The sequence below is a fragment of the Bufo bufo genome, chromosome 8, assembly GCF_905171765.1.
Source record: "Bufo bufo chromosome 8, aBufBuf1.1, whole genome shotgun sequence".
Taxonomy (NCBI): domain Eukaryota; kingdom Metazoa; phylum Chordata; class Amphibia; order Anura; family Bufonidae; genus Bufo; species Bufo bufo.
Genome location: NC_053396.1, coordinates 97,794,967 through 97,816,331, shown reverse-complemented (window position 1 = coordinate 97,816,331; position 21,365 = coordinate 97,794,967). Strand labels below are relative to the sequence as shown.

Below are 21,365 nucleotides of genomic sequence, written 5' to 3'. Positions count from 1 at the left end.
ACTTCTATACAAGAAAGCTGTTGGACCCGCACTGATCAGACTCGGATGGCAAATCTAGTCAATAGGCTATTAAATAGAGATGAGCGAACTTCTGTTTTAAGTTCAGCGTCTAAAATTCGGCTTCCGGTTAGCGGAGGATCCCGATATGACTTCCGTTGTGGTCCGTGGTAGCGGAATCAATAATGGCCATTATTGATTCCGATAACCACGGACCACAACGGAATTCGGAATCCATATCGGGATCCTCCGCTAACCGGAAGCCGAACTTTAGACGCCGAACTTAAAACAGAAGTTCGCTCATCTCTACTATTAAACTAGATCAAGGATTAATCATAAGGTTATGTCCACAGGGGACATTTGCTGCAGTGTTTTGTTTGTTTTCATAAAATTGCATTAAAAGAAGTAATTTTGATGCCCCACAAATGCAGGGAAAAATGCACCCCTCCCCCACACTACATGGGAACATACCCTATAACGGGTACTATGTTTTACATATAATTAAGATGTGCCATGAATTTACTGATCGAAGGAGGGGAACTGTGACACAGCTCCATTCAAGTGAAAATTCGGAGAGTGGCTTTCCCAGGCTCCTGAATGATAAATCTAGTTCTTTATGGAGTCTGAGTAAGTTGGGTCCTATGGGGAAGCTCCAATAATAGCCAATAACGCCTGTCACAACTCAGGAGAAATGTGTTTTTTACATTTTTTTAATAATAATCATACATGTGAAGCAGGAATAGCCTTAAAGGGGTTTTCCAGCTTATTGATACTGATGACCTATTCTCTGGAGCGGTCATCAATATCATTTCAGTCAAGCCTGACACCGGGCACCCACCACTGATCAGCTGTGGATGGAGCCAGAAGCTCCGTCTATTGTGTAATGGCAGTGCCAGCATACCGCAGCTCAGCTCTCTTTCACACCAATGGGGGCTGAGCTGCACTACGGCCACTGCACGGTGGGGTTAGTCTTCTGGCTCCAGCTCCTGTTTAGTTTCCGGGGCCAGATCTAATACTGACACATCAATATCAAACAGCTGGAATAACCCTATCAGAACATGACGGTGTCTCACCTACTGCAGCTGCTGTCAGGTCTCTTGCTGCAGATAACTGAGATAGGACAGCCGGGTAGAAATCCTTCTTGAGAATAAGGGCTTCCAGACGCAGGCAGTAGCTACAAGGAGAAAGTATTAACACGTGGCAATTATTATTGCTCATGCAATAGTATACAGTATATATCATATACCAATGGTGTAAAAGGTCATATACGATAGTCATCCACCTTACCATTAAATAAGCCAAAGACATGATACAAGGACTCCTTGGGAACACCATGGTGTACAAACATTTACATGCTATGTTACTAGACACACACTAGAGTCTGAGATGGTTAGACAGTTTTAATGTATATTGTCTATGGAGATATGCCTAATTCTGGATTCTCACTCTAGAGCAGGGTTGGGGAATCCGCGGGATAATTTCATGTGGCCCCCGGCCCCCTGCCAGAACATATTGTGAAAATGCTAATCACCATGCGGGAGCGCTGCACTGGCTGTACTCACCTTCCCTGGTCTTCTTCCAGCCCCACGCTGTGTCCTGACACGTACGTCTGGATGTAGTGCACGTAGACGCGCACTGTGACCTGACGCTGTGCGCTGTCAGGTCACAGTACAGCGCGGCGGGAAGAAGACCAGGGAGCGTAAGAGGTAAGTTTATTTATTTTTTTTTTTTTAAATGTCTGATCTGACCTGTCATGTGACTTTTTAAATCTTGTGGACATTACATATCATATGTCCCCCTGACATATAATATACTTATATATTCTGCTAACCAGTCCTTCTCTCAATGTTATTATTTTTTTAACCATATATTTATCTGCATTATTCCCCCCTCCCCCCGAGTAATAGGTGTTTAATCATTTGACTAATCTTCCAACAATCATGCTGACAATTTTCATTCTATAAATTCACCATATGATTTTTACCATAACTATGTCTTGGTTTATTCCTCCATAAAATCATGCCTCCACTCCCATCTAAGGGCACTTTCACACTACCGTTGTTCGGATCCGGCAGGCAGTTCCGGCAACTGAACTGCCGGATCCAGCAAACCGTATGCAAACGGAAATATATTTTTTCCGTATCCGTGATATACCGGATCCGTCTCATCTGGAATAACGGATCCGGTATTTTTTCTTTTTCAAAAAGCAAAAGCACAAATAGCTCCTTCTATGTCCCAGCGCATGTGTAGACCGGAAAACCGGATCCACCAACGCGGAAATTTCCAGAACACTTGGTACGGGATCTGGCAATAATACATATCTATGGAAATGAATGCCGGCAAGTGCGGTAGTGTTCCGGGATTTTGTCCGGAAGAAATACAGCTGCTTGCTGCGGCATTTTTTCCGGACAAATACCGTACAAGGGACGGAAGACATCCTGATGCATACTGAACGGATTGCTTTCCATTCAGAATGCATTAGGACAAAATTGATGCGTTTTTTCCCGGTATTGAGACCCTTTACCGGATTTCAATACCGGAAAAGAATATCGCTAGTGTGAAAGTACCCTAATACTATTGATTCATGACATTCTCTCCATAAGTTGTGTGACACAGTGAAAGGTTTGGTCTGGGAAAACAGGTATTTTCCTCCCAGCATGTGCTGCTGGGCTGATTTACAGTCAGTTGAGGTCAAATACCGGACCGGATTTTAAATGCCGATCTGGGTTTTGGCAGCACCTGGCTGTCCTTAAATAGGCAGCTGGGCTCAGAAGCCATGTCTCTGTGTTGAGATCTGGGAGCCTTGTGTCTGGATGAAGGCTTGCTACTTGTTTGGCTTTGGCGTGAAAACAGATTGGTGCTGCTGTCAGCAAGGACTCTTTGAGGCAGAATTGCCGCATGGTGTGAATTACCACCAGCACCGCAAGATTACTTTTTGTTTGAATATGGCTGCTTGTTTTGTCACTTGCCTAAAGTGTGAATAAAACACTGAACAGTTTGATCCAAAGAACTTGTTGTTGCCTCTATACTGCGTCCGCTAATCCTGTCTACCAGAGCGTTTCCCCACAGTTGTTATCTTTCAGCTCTATGTAAAGAGATATGTTTCACTTGATTTTTTATTTTTTTTACTAGATTGACAAAGGGCCACTCATAATAGGGCCCGAAACATTGCTATGTTTTGCACCTAAATAAAGATATGCACTTTAAAAGCAAAAGATGTCTGCACCTCTTTATGGCTGACTGATGAGAATATGGTGGCTGTCTAGAAGCTTTATACATACATATTTATCAATGTTCAGTGGTCCATAGAGAATGCCAGTCGTGTTTAGCTAATGCAATCATCAGCCCTGCACTGGGGGAGAGACCTGGGTAGCATTTGCACAGTGTGCCTGGATTAATAAATCTTCCCCAATGAGTGTATTTGAGAAATGGATGAATTAGTACATCCTTAAAAGCAGGAATGCCATATATTTTACAGCAAATGTGTCTCCCAAAAGTCCACAGAACTGCATCCTATTGAAAAATGCAATGTAACAATAGATATGCAGTTTTTATTGGAGTCAATGGTAAAACATGGTAGGGGGAGAGCATACTGATGATGAAAACACAGCGCATGCTCTTATACAGTCCTGATCAAAAGTTTAAGACCACTTGAAAAATGGCAAAAAATCATATTTAGCATGGCTGGATTATAACAAGGTTCCAAGTAGAGCTTCAACATGCAACAAGAAGAAATGGGAGTGAGACAAAACATTTTTTGAGCATTCAATTTAATGAAAACAACAAATAAACTGAAACAGGCTGTTTTTCAGCTGATCAAAAGTTTAGCACCACATGCCTTTAAAAGGCCAAATCTGTGCAAAGATGTGGATTCATTGTTATTTTCTGTCAGGTAGTCACACGTTGTGATGGCAAAAAAAAATCTCCTTTTTTGAACGTGGTCAGGTTGTTGAACTGCATAAGCAGGGTCTCTCACAGCGCGCCATCGCTGTTGAGGTGGGACGCAGTAGGACAGTCATTTGGAATGTCTTAAATGATCCTGAGGGTTATGGAACAAAAAAGTCAAGTGGAAGACCCAAAAAAATTTCATCAGCACTGAGCCGGAGGATCCAATTGGCTGTCCGTCAAGACACTGGACGATCCTCGACCCAAATTAAGGCCCTTACTGGTGCTGACTGCAGCCCCATAACCATCAGACGGCATCTGAGACTGAAGGGCTTCAAAAACAAAAAACGTCTTCAAAGACCTCGTCTCCTTGAACACCACAGAACTGCTCGTTTAGACTTTGCAAGAGAGCACCAAACATGGGACATTCGAAGGTGGAAGAAAGTTTTATTCTCCGTTGAGAAAAAATTTAACCTTGATGGTCCTGATGGTTTCCAACGTTACTGGCATGACAAGGAGATCCCACCTGAGATGTTTTCTACGCGCCACAGTGGAGGGGGCGCCATAATGGTCTGGGGTGCTTTTTCCTTCAGTGGAGCAATGGAGCTTCAGGAAGTGCAGGGGTGTCAAACGGCCGCTGGCTATGTCCAGATGTTGGAGAGAGCATTCCTCATGACTGAGGGCCCTCGTCTGTGTGGTAACGACTGGGTTTTTCAAACAGGACAACTCTACAGTACACAATGCCCGCAGGACAAGGGACTTCTTCTAGGAGAATAACATCACTCTTTTGGCCCATCCTGCGTGTTCCCCTGATCTAAATCCAATTGAGAACCTTTGGGGATGGATTGTGTGGCGAAACCAACCTCGCCACTGGGTTTTGGAGAGGGTTTTTATCAGCCTCTTGCCTCAGGATTATGGCCCATACTAACTTTAACCACCTCAGCCCCCAGTGCTTAAACACCCTGAAAGACCAGGCCACTTTTTACACTTCTGACCTACACTACTTTCACCGTTTATTGCTCGGTCATGCAACTTACCACCCAAATGAATTTTACCTCCTTTTCTTCTCACTAATAGAGCTTTCATTTGGTGGTATTTCATTGCTGCTGACATTTTTACTTTTTTTGTTATTAATCGAAATTTAACGATTTTTTTGCAAAAAAATGACATTTTTCACTTTCAGTTGTAAAATTTTGCAAAAAAAACGACATCCATATATAAATTTTGCTCTAAATTTATTGTTCTACATGTCTTTGATAAAAAAAAAATGTTTGGGTAAAAAAAAAATGGTTTGGGTAAAAGTTATAGCGTTTACAAACTATGGTACAAAAATTTGAATTTCCGCTTTTTGAAGCAGCTCTGACTTTCTGAGCACCTGTCATGTTTCCTGAGATTCTACAATGCCCAGACAGTACAAACACCCCACAAATGACCCCATTTCGGAAAGTACACACCCTAAGGTATTCGCTGATGGGCATAGTGAGTTCATAGAACTTTTTATTTTTTGTCAGAAGTTAGCGGAAAATGATGATTTTTTTTTTTTGATTTTTTTTTCTTACAAAGTCTCATATTCCACTAACTTGTGACAAAAAATAAAAAGTTCTATGAACTCACTATGCCCATCACGAAATACCTTGGGGTCTCTTCTTTCCAAAATGGGGTCACTTGTGGGGTAGTTATACTGCCCTGGCATTCTAGGGGCCCAAATGTGTGGTAAGGAGTTTGAAATCAAATTCTGTAAAAAATGACCAGTGAAATCCGAAAGGTGCAGGTCTTCCACCTGCAATTTTGGAAAGAAGAGACCCCAAGGTATTCGCTGATGGGCATAGTGAGTTCATAGAAGTTTTTATTTTTTGTCACAAGTTAGTGGAATATGAGACTTTGTATGAAAAAAAAATTAAAAAAAAAAATCATCATTTTCCACTAACTTGTGACAAAAAATAAAAAATTCTAGGAACTTGCCATGCCCCTCACGGAATACCTTGGGGTGTCTTCTTTCCAAAATGGGGTCACTTGTGGGGTAGTTATACTGCCCTGGCATTTTCCAGGGGGCCTAATGTGTGGTAAGTAGGTAAATGACCTGTGAAATCCGAAAGGTGCTCTTTGGAATGTGGGCCCCTTTGCCCACCTAGGCTGCAAAAAAGTGTCAAACATGTGGTATTGCCGTATTCAGGAGAAGTTGGGCAATGTGTTTTGTGGTGTCATTTTACATATACCCATGCTGGGTGAGAGAAATATCTTGGCAAAAGACAACTTTTCCCATTTTTTTATACAAAGTTGGCATTTGACCAAGATATTTATCTCACCCAGCATGGGTATATGTAAAATGACACCCCAAAACACATTGCCCAACTTCTCCTGAATACGGAGATACCACATGTGTGACACTTTTTTGCAGCCTAGGTGGGCAAAGGTGCCCAAATTCCTTTTAGGAGGGCATTTTTAGACATTTGGATACCAGACTTCTTCTCACGCTTTGGGGCCCCTAAAATGCCAGGGCAGTATAAATACCCCACATGTGACCCCATTTTGGAAAGAAGACACCCCAAGGTATTCAATGAGGGGCATGGCGAGTTCATAGAAAAAAAAAAATTTGGCACAAGTTAGCCCAAATTGATTTTTTTTTATTTTGTTCTCTCAAAGTCTCCCTTTCCGCTAACTTGGGACAAAAATTTCAATCTTTCATGGACTCAATATGCCCCTCACGGAATACCTTGGGGTGTCTTCTTTCCAAAATGGGGTCACATGTGGGGTATTTATACTGCCCTGGCATTCTAGGGGCCCTAAAGGGTGAGAAGAAGTCTGGAATATAAATGTCTAAACATTTTTACGCATTTGGATTCCGTGAGGGGTATGGTGAGTTCATGTGAGATTTTATTTTTTGACACAAGTTAGTGGAATATGAGAGTTTGTAAGAAAAAAAAAAAAAATTCCGCTAACTTGGGCCAAAAAAATGTCTGAATGGAGCCTTACAGGGGGGGGGGATCAATGACAGGGGGGTGATCAATGACAGGGGGGTGATCAATGACAGGGGGGTGATCAGGGAGTCTAAATGGGGTGATCACCCCCCTGTCATTGATCACCCCCCTGTAAGGCTCCATTCAGATGTCCGTATGTGTTTTGCGGAACCGATCCATGTATCCGTGGATCCGTAAAAATCATGCGGACATCTGAATGGAGCTTTACAGGGGGGTGATCAATGACAGGGGGGTAATCAATGACAGGGGGGTGATCAGGGAGTCTATATGGGGTGATCACCACAGTCATTGATCACTCCCCTGTAAGGCTCCATTCAGACGTCCGTATGATTTTTACGGATCCGATCAGTCTATCAGTGGATCCGTAAAAATCATGCGGACATCTGAATGGAGCTTTACAGGGGGGTGATCAATGACAGGGGGGTAATCAATGACAGGGGGGTGATCAGGGAGTCTATATGGGGTGATCACCACAGTCATTGATCACTCCCCTGTAAGGCTCCATTCAGACGTCCGTATGATTTTTACGGATCCGATCAGTCTATCAGTGGATCCGTAAAAATCATGCGGACATCTGAATGGAGCTTTACAGGGGGGTGATCAATGACAGGGGGGTAATCAATGACAGGGGGTGATCAGGGAGTCTATATGGGGTGATTACCACAGTCATTGATCACTCCCCTGTAAGGCTCCATTCAGACGTTCGTATGATTTTTACGGATCCGATCAGTCTATCAGTGGATCCGTAAAAATCATGCGGACATCTGAATGGAGCTTTACAGGGGGGTGATCAATGACAGGGGGGTAATCAATGACAGGGGGGTGATCAGGGAGTCTATATGGGGTGATCACCACAGTCATTGATCACTCCCCTGTAAGGCTACATTCAGACGTCCGTATGCGTTTTGCGGATCCGATCAGTCTATCAGTGGATCCGTAAAAATCATGCGGACATCTGAATGGAGCTTTACAGGGGGGTGATCAATGACAGGGGGGTAATCAATGACAGGGGGGTGATCAGGGAGTCTATATGGGGTGATCAGGGGTGATCAGGGGCGATCAGGGGCGAATAAGGGGTTAATAAGTGACAGGGGGGGGTGTAGTGTAGTGTGGTGCTTGGTGCAACATATTACTGAGCTGCCTGTGTCCTCTGGTGGTCGATCCAAACAAAGGGGACCACCAGAGGACCAGGTAGCAGGTATATTAGACGCTGTTATCAAAACAGCGTCTAATATACCTGTTAGGGGTTAAAAAAAATCACATCTCCAGCCTGCCAGCGAACGATCGCCGCTGGCAGGCTGGAGATCCACTCTCTTACCTTCCGATCCTGTGAACGCACGCGCCTGTGTGCGCGCGTTCACAGGAAATCTCGCGTCTCGCGAGAGGACGCGCCGGCGCGTCCACTCGGAATGAATCAACCACCTCCAGGACGCGTCTGTGCGTACAGCGGTCCGGAGGTGGTTAAAGGAGCAGACAGACCAGCCGCACAGCTTAAATCTGTCTTTGCAATTGTATTTTGTTATGTGAGGGTCCCCAGATAGCTAATTGTATTGTATTTGTGTATTCTGAGTGCCATTCACCTAATGATATGCACTCAGACTTGAGCTATCTGGGAATATGTTAAATGTCTGTGTTTGCTGTGGGGGTGTGACATTGTGTGTTTGGGTGGTGATTTCTGTCCGGTTGTCCCCACATGTGTATTGGCGATTTCCCTGTGTCTTGAGAGATAATTGGATTACTCCTCGGGTGTCTCCAGGGCAGAGAGGAGGAAACCATGATGCATTGTGGTTATGTGTTGTGTCTGTGTATCCTGAGTTGCTGCATATCTGTCCTGTGTCGCAGTCTTCCTTCTTGTCCACTAGGGGCGTGTCCACCAGATGGGGACCTGCATAAATACGGGCGGGTAGCCCTCAATAAAGGAGTTCCTGTTTTCATACCTTCATGAAGTCTTGGCTCATGTTTGGCTCATGGGATAACTACACTCTTGGGGATTGCTATATCACAATAGTCCCCTGAGTATAAGCTCTTGTAAGAGCTTGTTCCTGGTTCCTGTCTCTGGATTTAGGAGAGGGTTACCCACTGGAGCCTTGTCGTAGGTCCAGGGTGGGTAGGAGACGGCGAGACCTCCACCAAGCTTCGGCGGTTCGTGGGGTCTGCAGTGCTGACGGTGTCAAGTGGAGTGCTTGGAGTCCTCTGGAAGCACTAGGAGTATCTATCGACGGAGGTACCCGGTCGGGGAGCTAGGCGTTCCGTTACAGATGGCAAGGGAAGTTTACAAAAATGGACAACAGTTCCAGACAGTAGATGGCCTTCGTGCGGCCGTCTTCACCACTTGGAGAAATGTTCCCACTCACCTCATGGAAACGCTTGCATCAAGCATGCTGAAACGAATTTTTGAAGTGATAAACAATAACGGCGGAGCTACTCATTACTGAGTTCATGTTTTGAATTAGATTTCTGTTTTGGGGGGGTTTATTTTTTTTTTTGGAGGTGTGGTCCTAAACTTTTGATCAGCTGAAAAACAGCCTGTTTCAGTTTATTCGTTGTTTTCATTAAATTGAATGCTCAAAAAATGTTTTGTCTCACTCCCATTTCTTCTTGTTGCACGTTGAAGCTCTACTTGGAACCTTGTTAAGATCCAGCCATGCTAAATATGATTTTTTGCCATTTTTCAAGTGGTCTTAAACTTTTGATTAGGACTGTACATGTAACTATGTAACATATTGCACTAGACAAATGCAACAAAGGTGCTAGACATGTTCTCTAGGTAAAAACCATTGTGAATGATGTCTTCCATGAAGGATGGCATTTGAATGGTCCATGAAAATGATAATAAACAGGTATACCTTACTACTAGAAGTACAGGCTAGATGGACCATGTGGTCTATTTCTGTTATCAATCTTCTATGTTTCTACGTAACTAAACAGAAAACACATAAAATTCACATAGAAAAGAGGTTCTCAAAAATAATATACTGGCACAGGGGTTAACTCAGTCAGGACTGCCTTTCTATCAGCCAACGTTAAGATGTACATCAAGATCACTATTGAATTATATTTTATTTAATTAAATATATTTTGGGCTAAAATATGTTTGTAATTGTTTTTTATTCAAAATTTTTGTTGATCCAAATTGATCTTAGATCAGCGTTCAAAAGATCAGAGGAGCTACTGGAGATCAAGCCATCAGATAGCCCAACTGGTTCCACAGCCTGGTATGTATTGGCATACATGCAGACTGCAGAATAAGTCATAAAAAGAACAAGTGCAAAAATGATTTTTCGCCCAAAATATTTGCAGTATAATAAAAACAAAATTGGAGTCTGCAGCCTTTAGATGACAGAGGCCAATGTAGATAAAAGTTTCCTTATGTCTCTGCTTTTCACCTTCAAACCTGAGCAGGAAGGGAGCGTGATGTGTTCCAACGAACATTTGCTGGAAGTGGGAGTGAATCTTTTCCTAACCGGGCAGATGCAAGTGAGTATCAGCAAGAAATAATCTACTGCAAGAAAAGTTATTTCAAAATAGTCTTTTATTGCTGTTAAATAAATTCAACAAATGCCATTTTACAGCCCGTCTCACAACCCTTCATGACCTTCCCCACCTATCCTCCTTCCTTCCTACAATTATTCTCAAGGCATTTCTGAGCAGTTAAAAGGGAAAGTGGGTTTTGATTGACAATTTTCCTCTACTTCCTTGTGTTGCTTTTTCACTCATATAAAAGTTTTCCATAAAGAAATCAGTTCAGACAAATATCTGCATATAGAAATATGGGACGCTGGGCAGTGCAATCAGCACAGAACAAAGCTTGCTATTCATATGCAATTATCGTAAAATCTGAGAAACTAAAAAGTAATGCTTATGCATACAGCGGAGTTGTATGGAGCCAAGATGCTGCATCCATTGATATCTATGGGCTATAACAGTGTTGGCGAACCTATGGCACGGGTGCTGGAGGCGGCACTCAGAGCCCTCTCTGTGGGCACCCACACCCTGGAAAAAGTCTATGGTGTACCAATATGCCTTAGACTTTTCCTGCCATTCATCAGTGCAGGGCGCACTATGAACAATGCAGGCAGCGCATTGAATGTAGGCAGGCTATTATAGCTAAATGATAAAGTACATGGAAGATATACTATATTGGACTGTTGTATTCAGGGTAAATTGCCGTGTTGGCACTTTACGATAAATAAATGGGTTTTGGGTTACAGTTTGGGCACTCGGTCTTAAAAAGGTTCACCATCACTGGGCTAGAATATACTTCCATCTGCCTCCAACATAAAATACTGCAGCTGGTATTTTCCTCTAGAAGAACACAGTACACAGGCACCATCAGGGGCGGACTGGGAACTTAAAGTAGCCCTGGAAAAAATACTAATAGTGGCCCGTGTTGTAGTTGGGTCCAAATTGGTGGAATGCAGGGCCAGCAATACCATATTGTGGTACATTATACCACCCCAACAGAGCAAAATACCACAGTCCATCACAAAATACTACCAGCAGCACAAAATACATCCTCAAAAACTTCCACTTGCCAGCCGTGAGGAGGACTCAGGTGGCCCCCTGGGCATCGTCCCACCGGGAAATTTCCTTGTAAGATTTATGGACAATCCGCCTCTGGGCACCATGCGGAGGCATAAGACATGTATATGGCTCCACAGAAAGCATGTATCCCATAGTATTATGATCCATCAGTGTCATTTTAATCTATATTAACAGGAGGTGGTTACTTTTCTGTACGTCTTTAGGAATCTAACACTAAGAAATATCCAAGCACTTGTCCTCACTTTCAGTCTGAACCTCCCAATGTTCTCAAGGCTCAGTGCCAAGGTTGGGTCACTGCTGTCCATCAACCTGTAGATCACCAGCTTATTGTCTCACATGACGTCTCCTCCCTACATATCAACTTTAATTTCCCGTTTCCGCTCTTTTCCTGTGTTTAGTTCATGGATTATAAGTACACTTTTCAACTCTTGCTCAGGTTCACCTTATAAAACAACCTCATAACTGTTCCTCAAACATCCTGCTACTACAATTTTTACTTTCATAACTTGTGGAGACATAAAATACAGATAATATTGACTTTAAGGTAAAAATAGAAGCATGAGCTTTATATTATCTATTAGTCTAATTGGTTCCAAAAGCATAAAACCTTGACGCGATAACACATGTATAACATGCTTAAAACGGTGTAACGAGGGACGGATTTACCTATAGGCACCCTAGTCCTGTGTCTTTATGTGGCTCTGGAGGAAGGGTCTCTGCTGAATGGAAAATTTACGCCAGTTTACGTTACTCAGGCTTAAAAAAAAAAAAAAAAAATTGGCAGTATTCACGCCTGTCTACGTCCTTCAGGCCACGTCTGTCATTTACGTCCCACGCCTGTTTTCGTTATTCTGGCCACGTCTGTCTTACTCTTCACGCCAGTTTACGTTACTCAGGTGCTAATAAAAAAATTAAAGATGACCTTTCACCAGAGGAAAGCCTCTAAACTAACTATACAGAAGTGTAGAGCGGCGCCCAGGGATCCCGCTGCACTTACTGTAATCCCCGGGCGCCGCTCCGTTCTCCGGTTATAGCCTCCGGTATGTAAGTAGTTAGGCTCCACCCACTTGATCCTGCCGGCGTCTTCTTCTCCTATGCTGTAGCGCTGGCCAATCGCAGCGCCCAGCTATGAGCTGGGCGCTGCGATTGGCCAGCGCTACAGCATAGGAGAAGAAGACGCCGGCAGGATCAAGTGGGTGGAGCCTAACTACTTACATACCGGAGGCTATAACCGGAGAACGGAGCGGCGCCCGGGGATAACAGTAAGTGCAGCGGGATCCCTGGGCGCCGCTCTACACTTCTGTATAGTTAGTTTAGAGGCTTTCCTCTGGTGAAAGGTCCTCTTTAAAAAAAATTGGCAGTATTCACGCCTGTCTACGTCATTCAGGCCACATCTGTCTTTTACGTCTCACGCCTGTTTGTGTCATTCAGGCCACGTCTGTCATTTACGTCTCACGCCTGTTTTCGTTATTCAGGCCACGTCTGTCATCTACGTCTCACGCCTGTTTTCGTTATTCAGGCCACGTCTGTCAGTTACGTCTCACGCCTGTTTTCGTTATTCAGGCCACGTCTGTTTTTTTACGTCTCACGCCTGTTTTCGTTATTCAGGCCACGTCTGTCATCCACGTCTCATGCCTGTTTCCGTTATTCAGGCCACGTCTGTCATGTACGTCTCATGCCTGTTTTCGTTATTCAGGCCATGTCTTGTCTTCTCACGTCCCCCTCCTGTTCACGTGTCAAGCCACATCTCTTCTTCTCGTTCCATCCATGTATTCCATCCTCATCCTCCATCAGGCTACTCCGTTTCACACACACGCCCTGGTTTTATCATTTGGTCACGCCCCTGTCACTCTTGGTCTCACACCTGTCATGCCAGGCAGGTAATTTCGGTCCCTCATCCTTGTTCGTCTGTCTTCATGGCGGCCTAACCAGGCATTAGGTTAATTCATTCGCAATCTTGTTCACTGGCCATAGGCCCCTCCGCTAAAACTTTTACTTTTATCTCTGATTTCGTCTACGCTGCCACGAACCTTCAGGACCTGAGGCCTCGTTAGGCCAGGTGGGATCTTCTGGTACTGATACTCTCTTTATCTAAATTCATCCGGTTATGAAGCCTCGTCACGTATTTTTCAGGTCGCTCCAAAACGTTTATCTGGGGGGCAGCAAACGCAACGCACCTCCTTGGATCCAGGGCCCTAATGATTCCGAGGCTACGTCTCGGCTAACCCCAAAAGAACACTAAATCTTGCTCTCTCTTTCAGCTTTCCAACATGTCACATCGTTCTGAAATCGATGACTCCGCTTCCCTTTCAGATTCCCTGGCATCCAGCCACGCCAGCGTGGGGTCACTTCGGAGCTGGACGATCCCCAAAATCATAGTTGAGTTCACCAAAAGAGGGATTCGTTACCCAGCTTCGGCCAGGAAGGCGGACCTTTATCGACTCCTGGTGGCCGATTCCTCTCACTCCGAAGAACAGGTGTCAATGTCAACAATCCAGTTGTCATTAACTCAGCTGCACGCCACCATCAACACCCTAGCCACTTCCGTTTCAGACATTCAGACCAGGCTGTCGGCAGTGGAGTCCAGAAATCCGCCTCCCAGCCTCCCCGTCCCTCCTCTCCCGGTCGCTTCCACGTCCCAATCCACATCCCGCCTTGTCCGAGGTAGCCCCGTCCCATTTCGTGACTGACACCCTCAACCAGACATCTTGGAGGACGTAAATTTGGCCACCATCCTCATTCCCACCCACGACACGGTTGAGAATAGGACCATCGCCTGCGAAAATGTGTCGATAGTTCCCAGGTCCAGGGACGCCCGATTGAACAGGAAACTTTGTATCCCAGAGTTCGTCCTGGCCTTCAACCGGTTCAGGGACATAATCTGCTCCGCCTTCCCGAAAAGGCGCGATGAGCTAGATTTGTACCTGTACAGGGTCACAGATCTGGGGCACAAGTACGGAGGGTACACATTTCATGACTACCATCGCTCCTTCTCGGCCAAAGCAGCGGCGGCCCTCGCCCAGTTCCAACGTTCACCAATTGAGCGTCCCTGGACAGGGAGCTGTTTGGCCGACATTCGCTGGCCTCACGGCCCCCCGTTTGCTCATCATGCCAATCCATTCTGCATGCCTCAGATTGGCGTCCAAATCCCAGCCTTCCATCGTCCCAGCCTAGGTCTGTGGCAGGCACCTCGGGGTCCCAGCCTAGACACACCTCGGGCACGGACAAGCTGGGTCGCCCCATAGTTTTTCCTAGAAAATAGTCAGGTATGCAACAACTACAACTCTGCAACCTGCCATTACAATTAGTGCAGAGCACTCCATGTCTGCTCCACTTGTTTCAGGGCCCAACCCCTATCGGTTTGCCCAACAGATCGGCCAGAACCAAGTGACTAGGCGTGGTAAACGTGGACCTGCTAGCCGCACTTCTCCGCGACCATCACAACCCCCACCAGGTTCACTTCCTCATCAAGGGTTCAAGGAAGGGTTTCACACTGATCTCGTGGCCCTTCCTCAGTCATCTTGGGAGGGCCCCAACCTCAGGTCCGCCATTTCCGAGGCCGCCTCGGTGGGTTCTCTGGTCCAGGTGGAACTGGAGAGGGGTTTTCTCATCGACCCTTTCTCTAGCATTCCTTTGGTCACGGGAGGATAAACCCTATCGGAATCATCACCAAAATATTTACCAAAAAAAAAAAAGTTTAATTCATGACCTCTCAGCTCCTCATGGTTCTCACATTCCCAGCCTCAACGCCCTAGTTCCGTCTGAGGAGTTCTCAATGAAAAACTCCTCTCTCAGTGAAGCCATCGCTCTCATCCTCCTTCGCTCAGCAAGTAACTCAGATCCTCCCCCCTCCTAGAAACCTACCCAATTGTAGCGGCCGCTCAAGTTGGGGCAGGCAGTGGAAAAACTCCCCGGTGACATTCATCACGGACAATCAGTCGGTAGTGGACATCATTACCAAAGGCAGGTCCAAATCCCGTCACATCATGCCTTTCGTCCGCAAATTAGTTTGGTTCTCCCTGCAGCACATTTCCAATTTTCATGCAGACACATCCAGGGTGTCCAGAACTCCGCGGCTGACGCGCTGTCCCGCTTCCATTTCCACCGTTCTTTCAGGTCATGCCAGAGGCTGATCCAGCAGGATTGTCCCCTCCAGAGTTCAACACCCTACGCACGGACTAGCGCAAATCATTTCATACGCCAAATCCCTTAAAAAACAAAACCAAAAAAAACACTATCAGCCCAAACAGCTAGAAACTATAAAACCGGTTGGAACAGCTTCCAAAAAATTTATCGTCTACATCCTAGGAGCAGCACGGATAGGACCACCTATTGATGGCTTTTCTAGCTTATTGTCACCATCACCTCAAGCTTGGCTACATCTCCATCAGATTGTACATGGCAGGGGTGCAATACTACTTCACTCTCAAACATCCAGGTAGTAAGGCCATATTTGCGTTCCCCTCCATCAAGGCAGTCCCTAGGGGGATTAAAAAAAGCAGCCTGCCATGCACTCCCAGCAGGCAACCAGTCTCAGGGGATCTGTTTAGGAAGCTTCCAATTCCCTAGACAGCAACCCTTTCGGGCTCCATCCCAGCACCGTCATAAAAGCGGCCATGCATTCAGGTTTCCATGGGTTTTTGCGGCCAGGGGCATTCACAGGTTTCTCCCCAAAATCCAAGGGTCTGACCAAGAGCCAGTTAGCTTGGAGTCACGACCATTTCATCCTGCTACTGCTATTTCAGGTCCTTCAACAAATGGTGCCCAGTCCAGGTTTTCAACCAATTAATAAGCTCCTCAGGTCATTCCTCCCCAGACAGCCCGCTGCTGACCTTCAAATCCAAGCCCCTCACGACCGCGCAAATCATTTCCCACATTCACCTTCTAGTCGCCGGCCTAGGTTTCGATCCCAAAACAATTTCAGATCACTCGTTTCGGATCGGGGCGGCTTCCGCAGCCTCCAAGCACAACGTTCCCAGTCATATCATCCGCAAGACGGGACGTTGGGAGTTATCTTGCTTCACCAGGTACATTCCCAATCCGCATCAGGAAATATCAGACGTTTTCCGCAAACTGGCATTGTAAACCATGTACCCTTCAATTAATGCTAAATCTACCTTTTGCCTTGCTTTTGGCCCCTTATAGGCTACCCACGTTTCACGGCTATGGGCACAATCCAGGCCTACTTAGTTTAATGGTATGTCTAGGTTCCTGGGCTCACCACGCTAGCATCAGTATCCGTAGCCACGACCATAATATCTATTAGTCTAATTGGTTCCAAAAGCATAAAACCTTGATGCGATAACACATGTATAACATGCTTAAAACGGTGTAACGAGGGCCGGATTTACCTATAGGCACCCTAGTGCTGTGACTTTATGTGGCTCTGGAGGAAGGGTCTCTGCTGAATGGAAAATTTACACTGAACTGTATATATTAATATGTAAATTATATGTCTTTATATGTTAATTATGCACTCAGAGTGCATGGAAGTGAGAGAAGAACAGGAAATCGGTACCCATGGGCACCAGGAGAAGGCTTCTCTGCGTTCGTTAAGGTAAGCCTTGAAGTGCTGTAGCATTGTCTTATGTCATTACAGGTCAATGTATGGGATTTCTGAAATTTATGCAGAACACCCCATTAACTGGTTGCTGGATTTCTTTGGTTTTAACCAGCCTGGCAGGTATGTTTCCTGCACAGTATTAGATAATCATTAAATTAGATAGTTTTCTGTGATTCAGCAGGCCTTGCAAATCCACCTTAACTACACATAACTCACCTGCAGAACAACGTTCCTAATATACTTACCGTCTTGCAGTTGCATGGATCACCCGCTTGGGAACTGGATCATGTAATGCTCCTCTTCTAAAAATCATGCTTCTGCCATCATAGGTTTTTGGCCTGGGCTACATTCGGGATGTCACTTCCACAGCCCATGATGGGGAAGGTGCTGTGGATGGGCAAGAATATTTCCTCTCCCTTGCAAAAGTTCTACAAACTCCTTAATCCACCTCATCTGCGCATTTGCCAGGGAGTAGAGTAGTTCTTGCCTCATCCACATCAGTTCTCCCATACTGGACTGTGGAAGTGACGTCCCAGGCCTGAAACCTAGTAAATATGTGACGTCAGTGGATGAGCATCACGAGACTTGGTTCCCGAGTGGCCAATCCACACAATTTTGAGAAAGTAAGTACTGTAAATCCTAAATTTCTTCTACAGGTAAGTTCTGTAAAATATTGCTATATTAAGTAAAACTTTGCCAGTGCTGTACAGTGTAAACTCGCCTGCACAATTACCAATAATTTTACCTTTTGTTGTTGACTGAATCTGTTATGATGACCTAAAAATGATCATTTGTCTACAATAAAGCCCCTCGTATAGGCAGGCATCTTTTAGTTGTTAGCAAGGGAGACAGTAGGAAAGACAAGCAATTTCAAAAGCAATCAAAATTACAAAAACATAGGGTCACTGTTACATATAAATGCAGTCTTTCAATATAAAGATGTGTTCTGGGCTCCAAATAATGAAGACCTTTCCTTAGGATAGTTCATCAATATTCAATCGATGGGGGTTGGACCACTGGAACCACCACCCTACCGATTGGATATTGATGACCTATCCTGAGGACAGATCACCAGTATTGGGAAGCTGGAAAATCTTTTTACCAACTCTACATCGTCAATCGGCGCTTGTTATTACAAATTTATCTTCAGGTATAAAACAACCATATGTTTCTCCTACATCAGATTATAGTTCATTGCCTGATGACTACAATGCCCACAATGCAATTCAACAGAATAAATTCTGTGCAGTCACTGATCTAGTTATCTTTGTTGTGTTTTACTGCATTCTGCTTTTCTACCCTCACACGTAACCATGCATGATGGATCCTAGCTCCATATTTATGGAAATATCTTTTGGCTACAGCATCATCCAACTGTGTCTTATCTATGGGTGCTCTGAATGGTACTCAATGCTAGTTCTGATTGCTGTGTCTCAGGCCAGAAGTTATATGTGGTCAGAGTAGCATGCGGCCCAGTTGCCTAGGCAGGTGATAACACAGAGTTCTCTAGCTTTTGGTGTAGTATGGTGTTCACCAGCTCCCTCAGTTATACTTCAAGCCATTTTATCATGAAATTGCGCTGTCCACCTCCAGTGCAAACATCACACACCACTAATAAGAATAGCATGAAATCACAGCAACATTTAGGAGATCATGGAATAAGGGTGACATCACCTACCATGGAACATCCAAGAGGAGTAACATGAACAGATCTGCTTCACTCAAACACTTTCTGTCCCCCTGAAAGGATTTCAGACGTTGCACCTTGTGTGAAGACAAGAGTTAAAAAAAATAATGAAGACTGGATCCACCACAGATGACGGCACGTGCAGGTTGCTTCTTACCTCTTCTCTGTCGGGCAGGTGCTTCAGAAGCTCATTTAGTCTTTCGGAAGTGTATATATCTCCTCTCCCCAGCCTTATATCTTCTACAATCTCTGCAGCTGATCTACAAGGAAAGCAAATCCATGACTCATTCATTCATAGTAGCAAACATAAAAACTGTTTGATTGTCCCCCAATGACTTAAGCCTCATTCACACATCCGTGCTCAAATCTGTGAGGTGGTCAGTGATGTATCCGTGAAGATGTCCATGAAGGCTCTGTGTGCGCTCCATGTGTCCGCTTTTTGCTGTCCGTATGCCATCCGTGTTTCACTAAGGCCTCATGCACACGACCGTTGTATTATTCCGTGTCCGTTGTTCCGTTTTTCGTGATTTTCTGTGGACCCATTGACTTTCAATGAGCCCGTTGAAAACTCGGCTAATGTACCGTTTGTCATCCGCGATCCATGGTTCCAGTCCGTCAAAAAAATATAACCTGTCCTATTTTTTTCACGGAAAATGGTTCGCAGACCCATTCAAGTCAATGGGACCGTGAAAAAACGTGGAGGCATACAAGATTGTCATCCGCGTCCGCGCGTCCACGTCGGTTTTTTTCCTATCATTTGCATGGCAAACCTGTCTTAGATTTTTTTTTACTTTCCTTCATGTCTGGTGATCCTCCAAAAATAAAGGAAGTGTCATGCCCTGCTCAGACGATGTGCGGAGGTCTGCCAGATTAGCAGCACGTGTCTAGTCATTTGTTTTGTTTTGGAGTCGTGCTAGATCCGCCTCCCTTCAGGTGCTCTGGGTGGGGTCGTTGGTTTAAATTACTCTCACTCCCAGGGTTCCGTGCGGGTTATAGCTTCTGTCAGGCTGTGGAAGCAAGGAAGGAAGGATTGGCTGTTCCTGCTCTGATAAGATAAGTTGGTTTCTGATTTCTTTGGTTTGCTGTCTAGGCTGTTTGAATGACGTCTATCCCCTCCTGGTTCTGAGGGAGCAGGCTGCCCCTTTTCCCCTTTCACCATCTCAGGGATTCTAGGGTATTTTCAGCCCAGGGACGAGGACATATTATTCCCACCATAAGGGTCTGAATGTGGGCTTAGCAGTATAGGGAGAGCTGTTAGGGATTTGCTAGGAGGTGACCTTATCCCCAGCTTCTCGCCTAGATACTTGTTTGTTTTGTTATCTGTGTATCTTAGATCCAGTCCGCCGTGACAGGAAGACACACGGAAACAAAAACGGAAACGGATCACGGAACAACATTTTGCGGAACGGAACACAACAACGGTCGTGTGCATGAGGCCTAACACTGAACAGCTGAAATTTTTTTTTCAAAGCATCTCTTCCTAATGGTCTGTGAAACACGGATGCAACACAGATGGCATCCGTGTTGCATCTGTGGTTTTCACTGACCCATTAGACTATAATAGGCGTGATGGATCCATTAACACGGACAAAATAGTGCATGCATCCGTGCTAAAAACACTGACCCACGGACCGTGCTAAGACACTGATGTCTGAATACACACATAAAAATGAATGGGGGCGTGTGCTGTCCGTGGAGAACACGTACAGCACACGTCCGTGAAACACTGACGTGTGAATGAGGCTTTATGTTGGGGTTTGTTGGGTTACACTGAGGTGTCTGTTGCTAAAAAAATAAATAATCACTGCTGTATGCAATACTGTTTTTCCCCCATCAAATGTGATGGAATCTGTGATGGAGGCAGCAGATATGAACAGATCCTACCATTCTGCATGCAGTTAGCAACTGGAAATGCCAATTCTTTCAAATACTCTTGTGCAACGAAAATGATGTTCAGATGTCAGTTTTATATAGAATAAACATTAAGGGGAGAATTTATTAAAACTGGTGGAAAGAAAAACTGGCTTACTTGCCAATAGCATCCAATCAGATTCCACCTTTCATAGCTCCTTTGGAAAATGAAAGATGGAATCTGATTGATTGCTAGGGGCAACTAAGCCAGTTTTTCCTTACACCGGTTTTGATAAATCTCTCTGATGTTTTATTTTCTGGTTTTAGCAAATGACACATTTTTATAATAAAAGGTTATGTCATCTTTCAATATGTGTGAGCTTCATTTTCCCAGAGTCTTCAAGATCCGTTTGCTGTAATTCCATGGTAACCTTAAAGTGCTTGTGCAAGAATGGGGAGGGGAGGAATTTGGTAACTCCCCCACTTGGCCAGACCTGTTAAGGGAAGTTTACTCACCGCTTTTCCCAACGCTGGCTCCTCTCTTGCGATGCTTTACTAGGCTCCCTCACTGTCAACATCCTATTTGACATCGCCGCAGCCAATCACTGGCCGCGGCGGAGACTGATTCTCCTTACGCCATGGTAAATGGTCACATGACGCAAGGGCATCCAGTCTCTGCCATGGCCAGTGATTGGCTGCGGCGATGCCAAACAGGATGATGACAGTGAGGGAACACAGTGGAGCATCGCAGGCCGGGAGGAGAAGGAGTGAAGAGCCGCCGCCAGAAAGCAGGTAAGTAATCTTCTTTTTACAGGTCCTGCCAAGTGGGGGCTTGCCAAAAATCCCCCCCACTCTTGCA

The 21,365-nt window shown here is 45.0% G+C and overlaps 1 protein-coding gene across 1 annotated transcript in view; it reads right to left on the bottom strand.

The window, feature by feature from the left end:
• The window catches only part of LOC120977667 (formin-J-like), a 93,302-nt gene that overhangs the window by 48,308 nt on the left and 23,629 nt on the right, over window positions 1-21,365 (bottom strand). The window contains exons 4-6 of the mRNA XM_040405698.1: window positions 18,813-18,915; window positions 18,647-18,732; window positions 1,071-1,171 (exon numbers count right to left, since the gene is read on the bottom strand). Of these exons, the coding sequence (XP_040261632.1) occupies window positions 1,071-1,171; window positions 18,647-18,732; window positions 18,813-18,915 (290 nt within the window). The remainder of the gene's footprint in view (window positions 1-1,070; window positions 1,172-18,646; window positions 18,733-18,812; window positions 18,916-21,365) is intronic.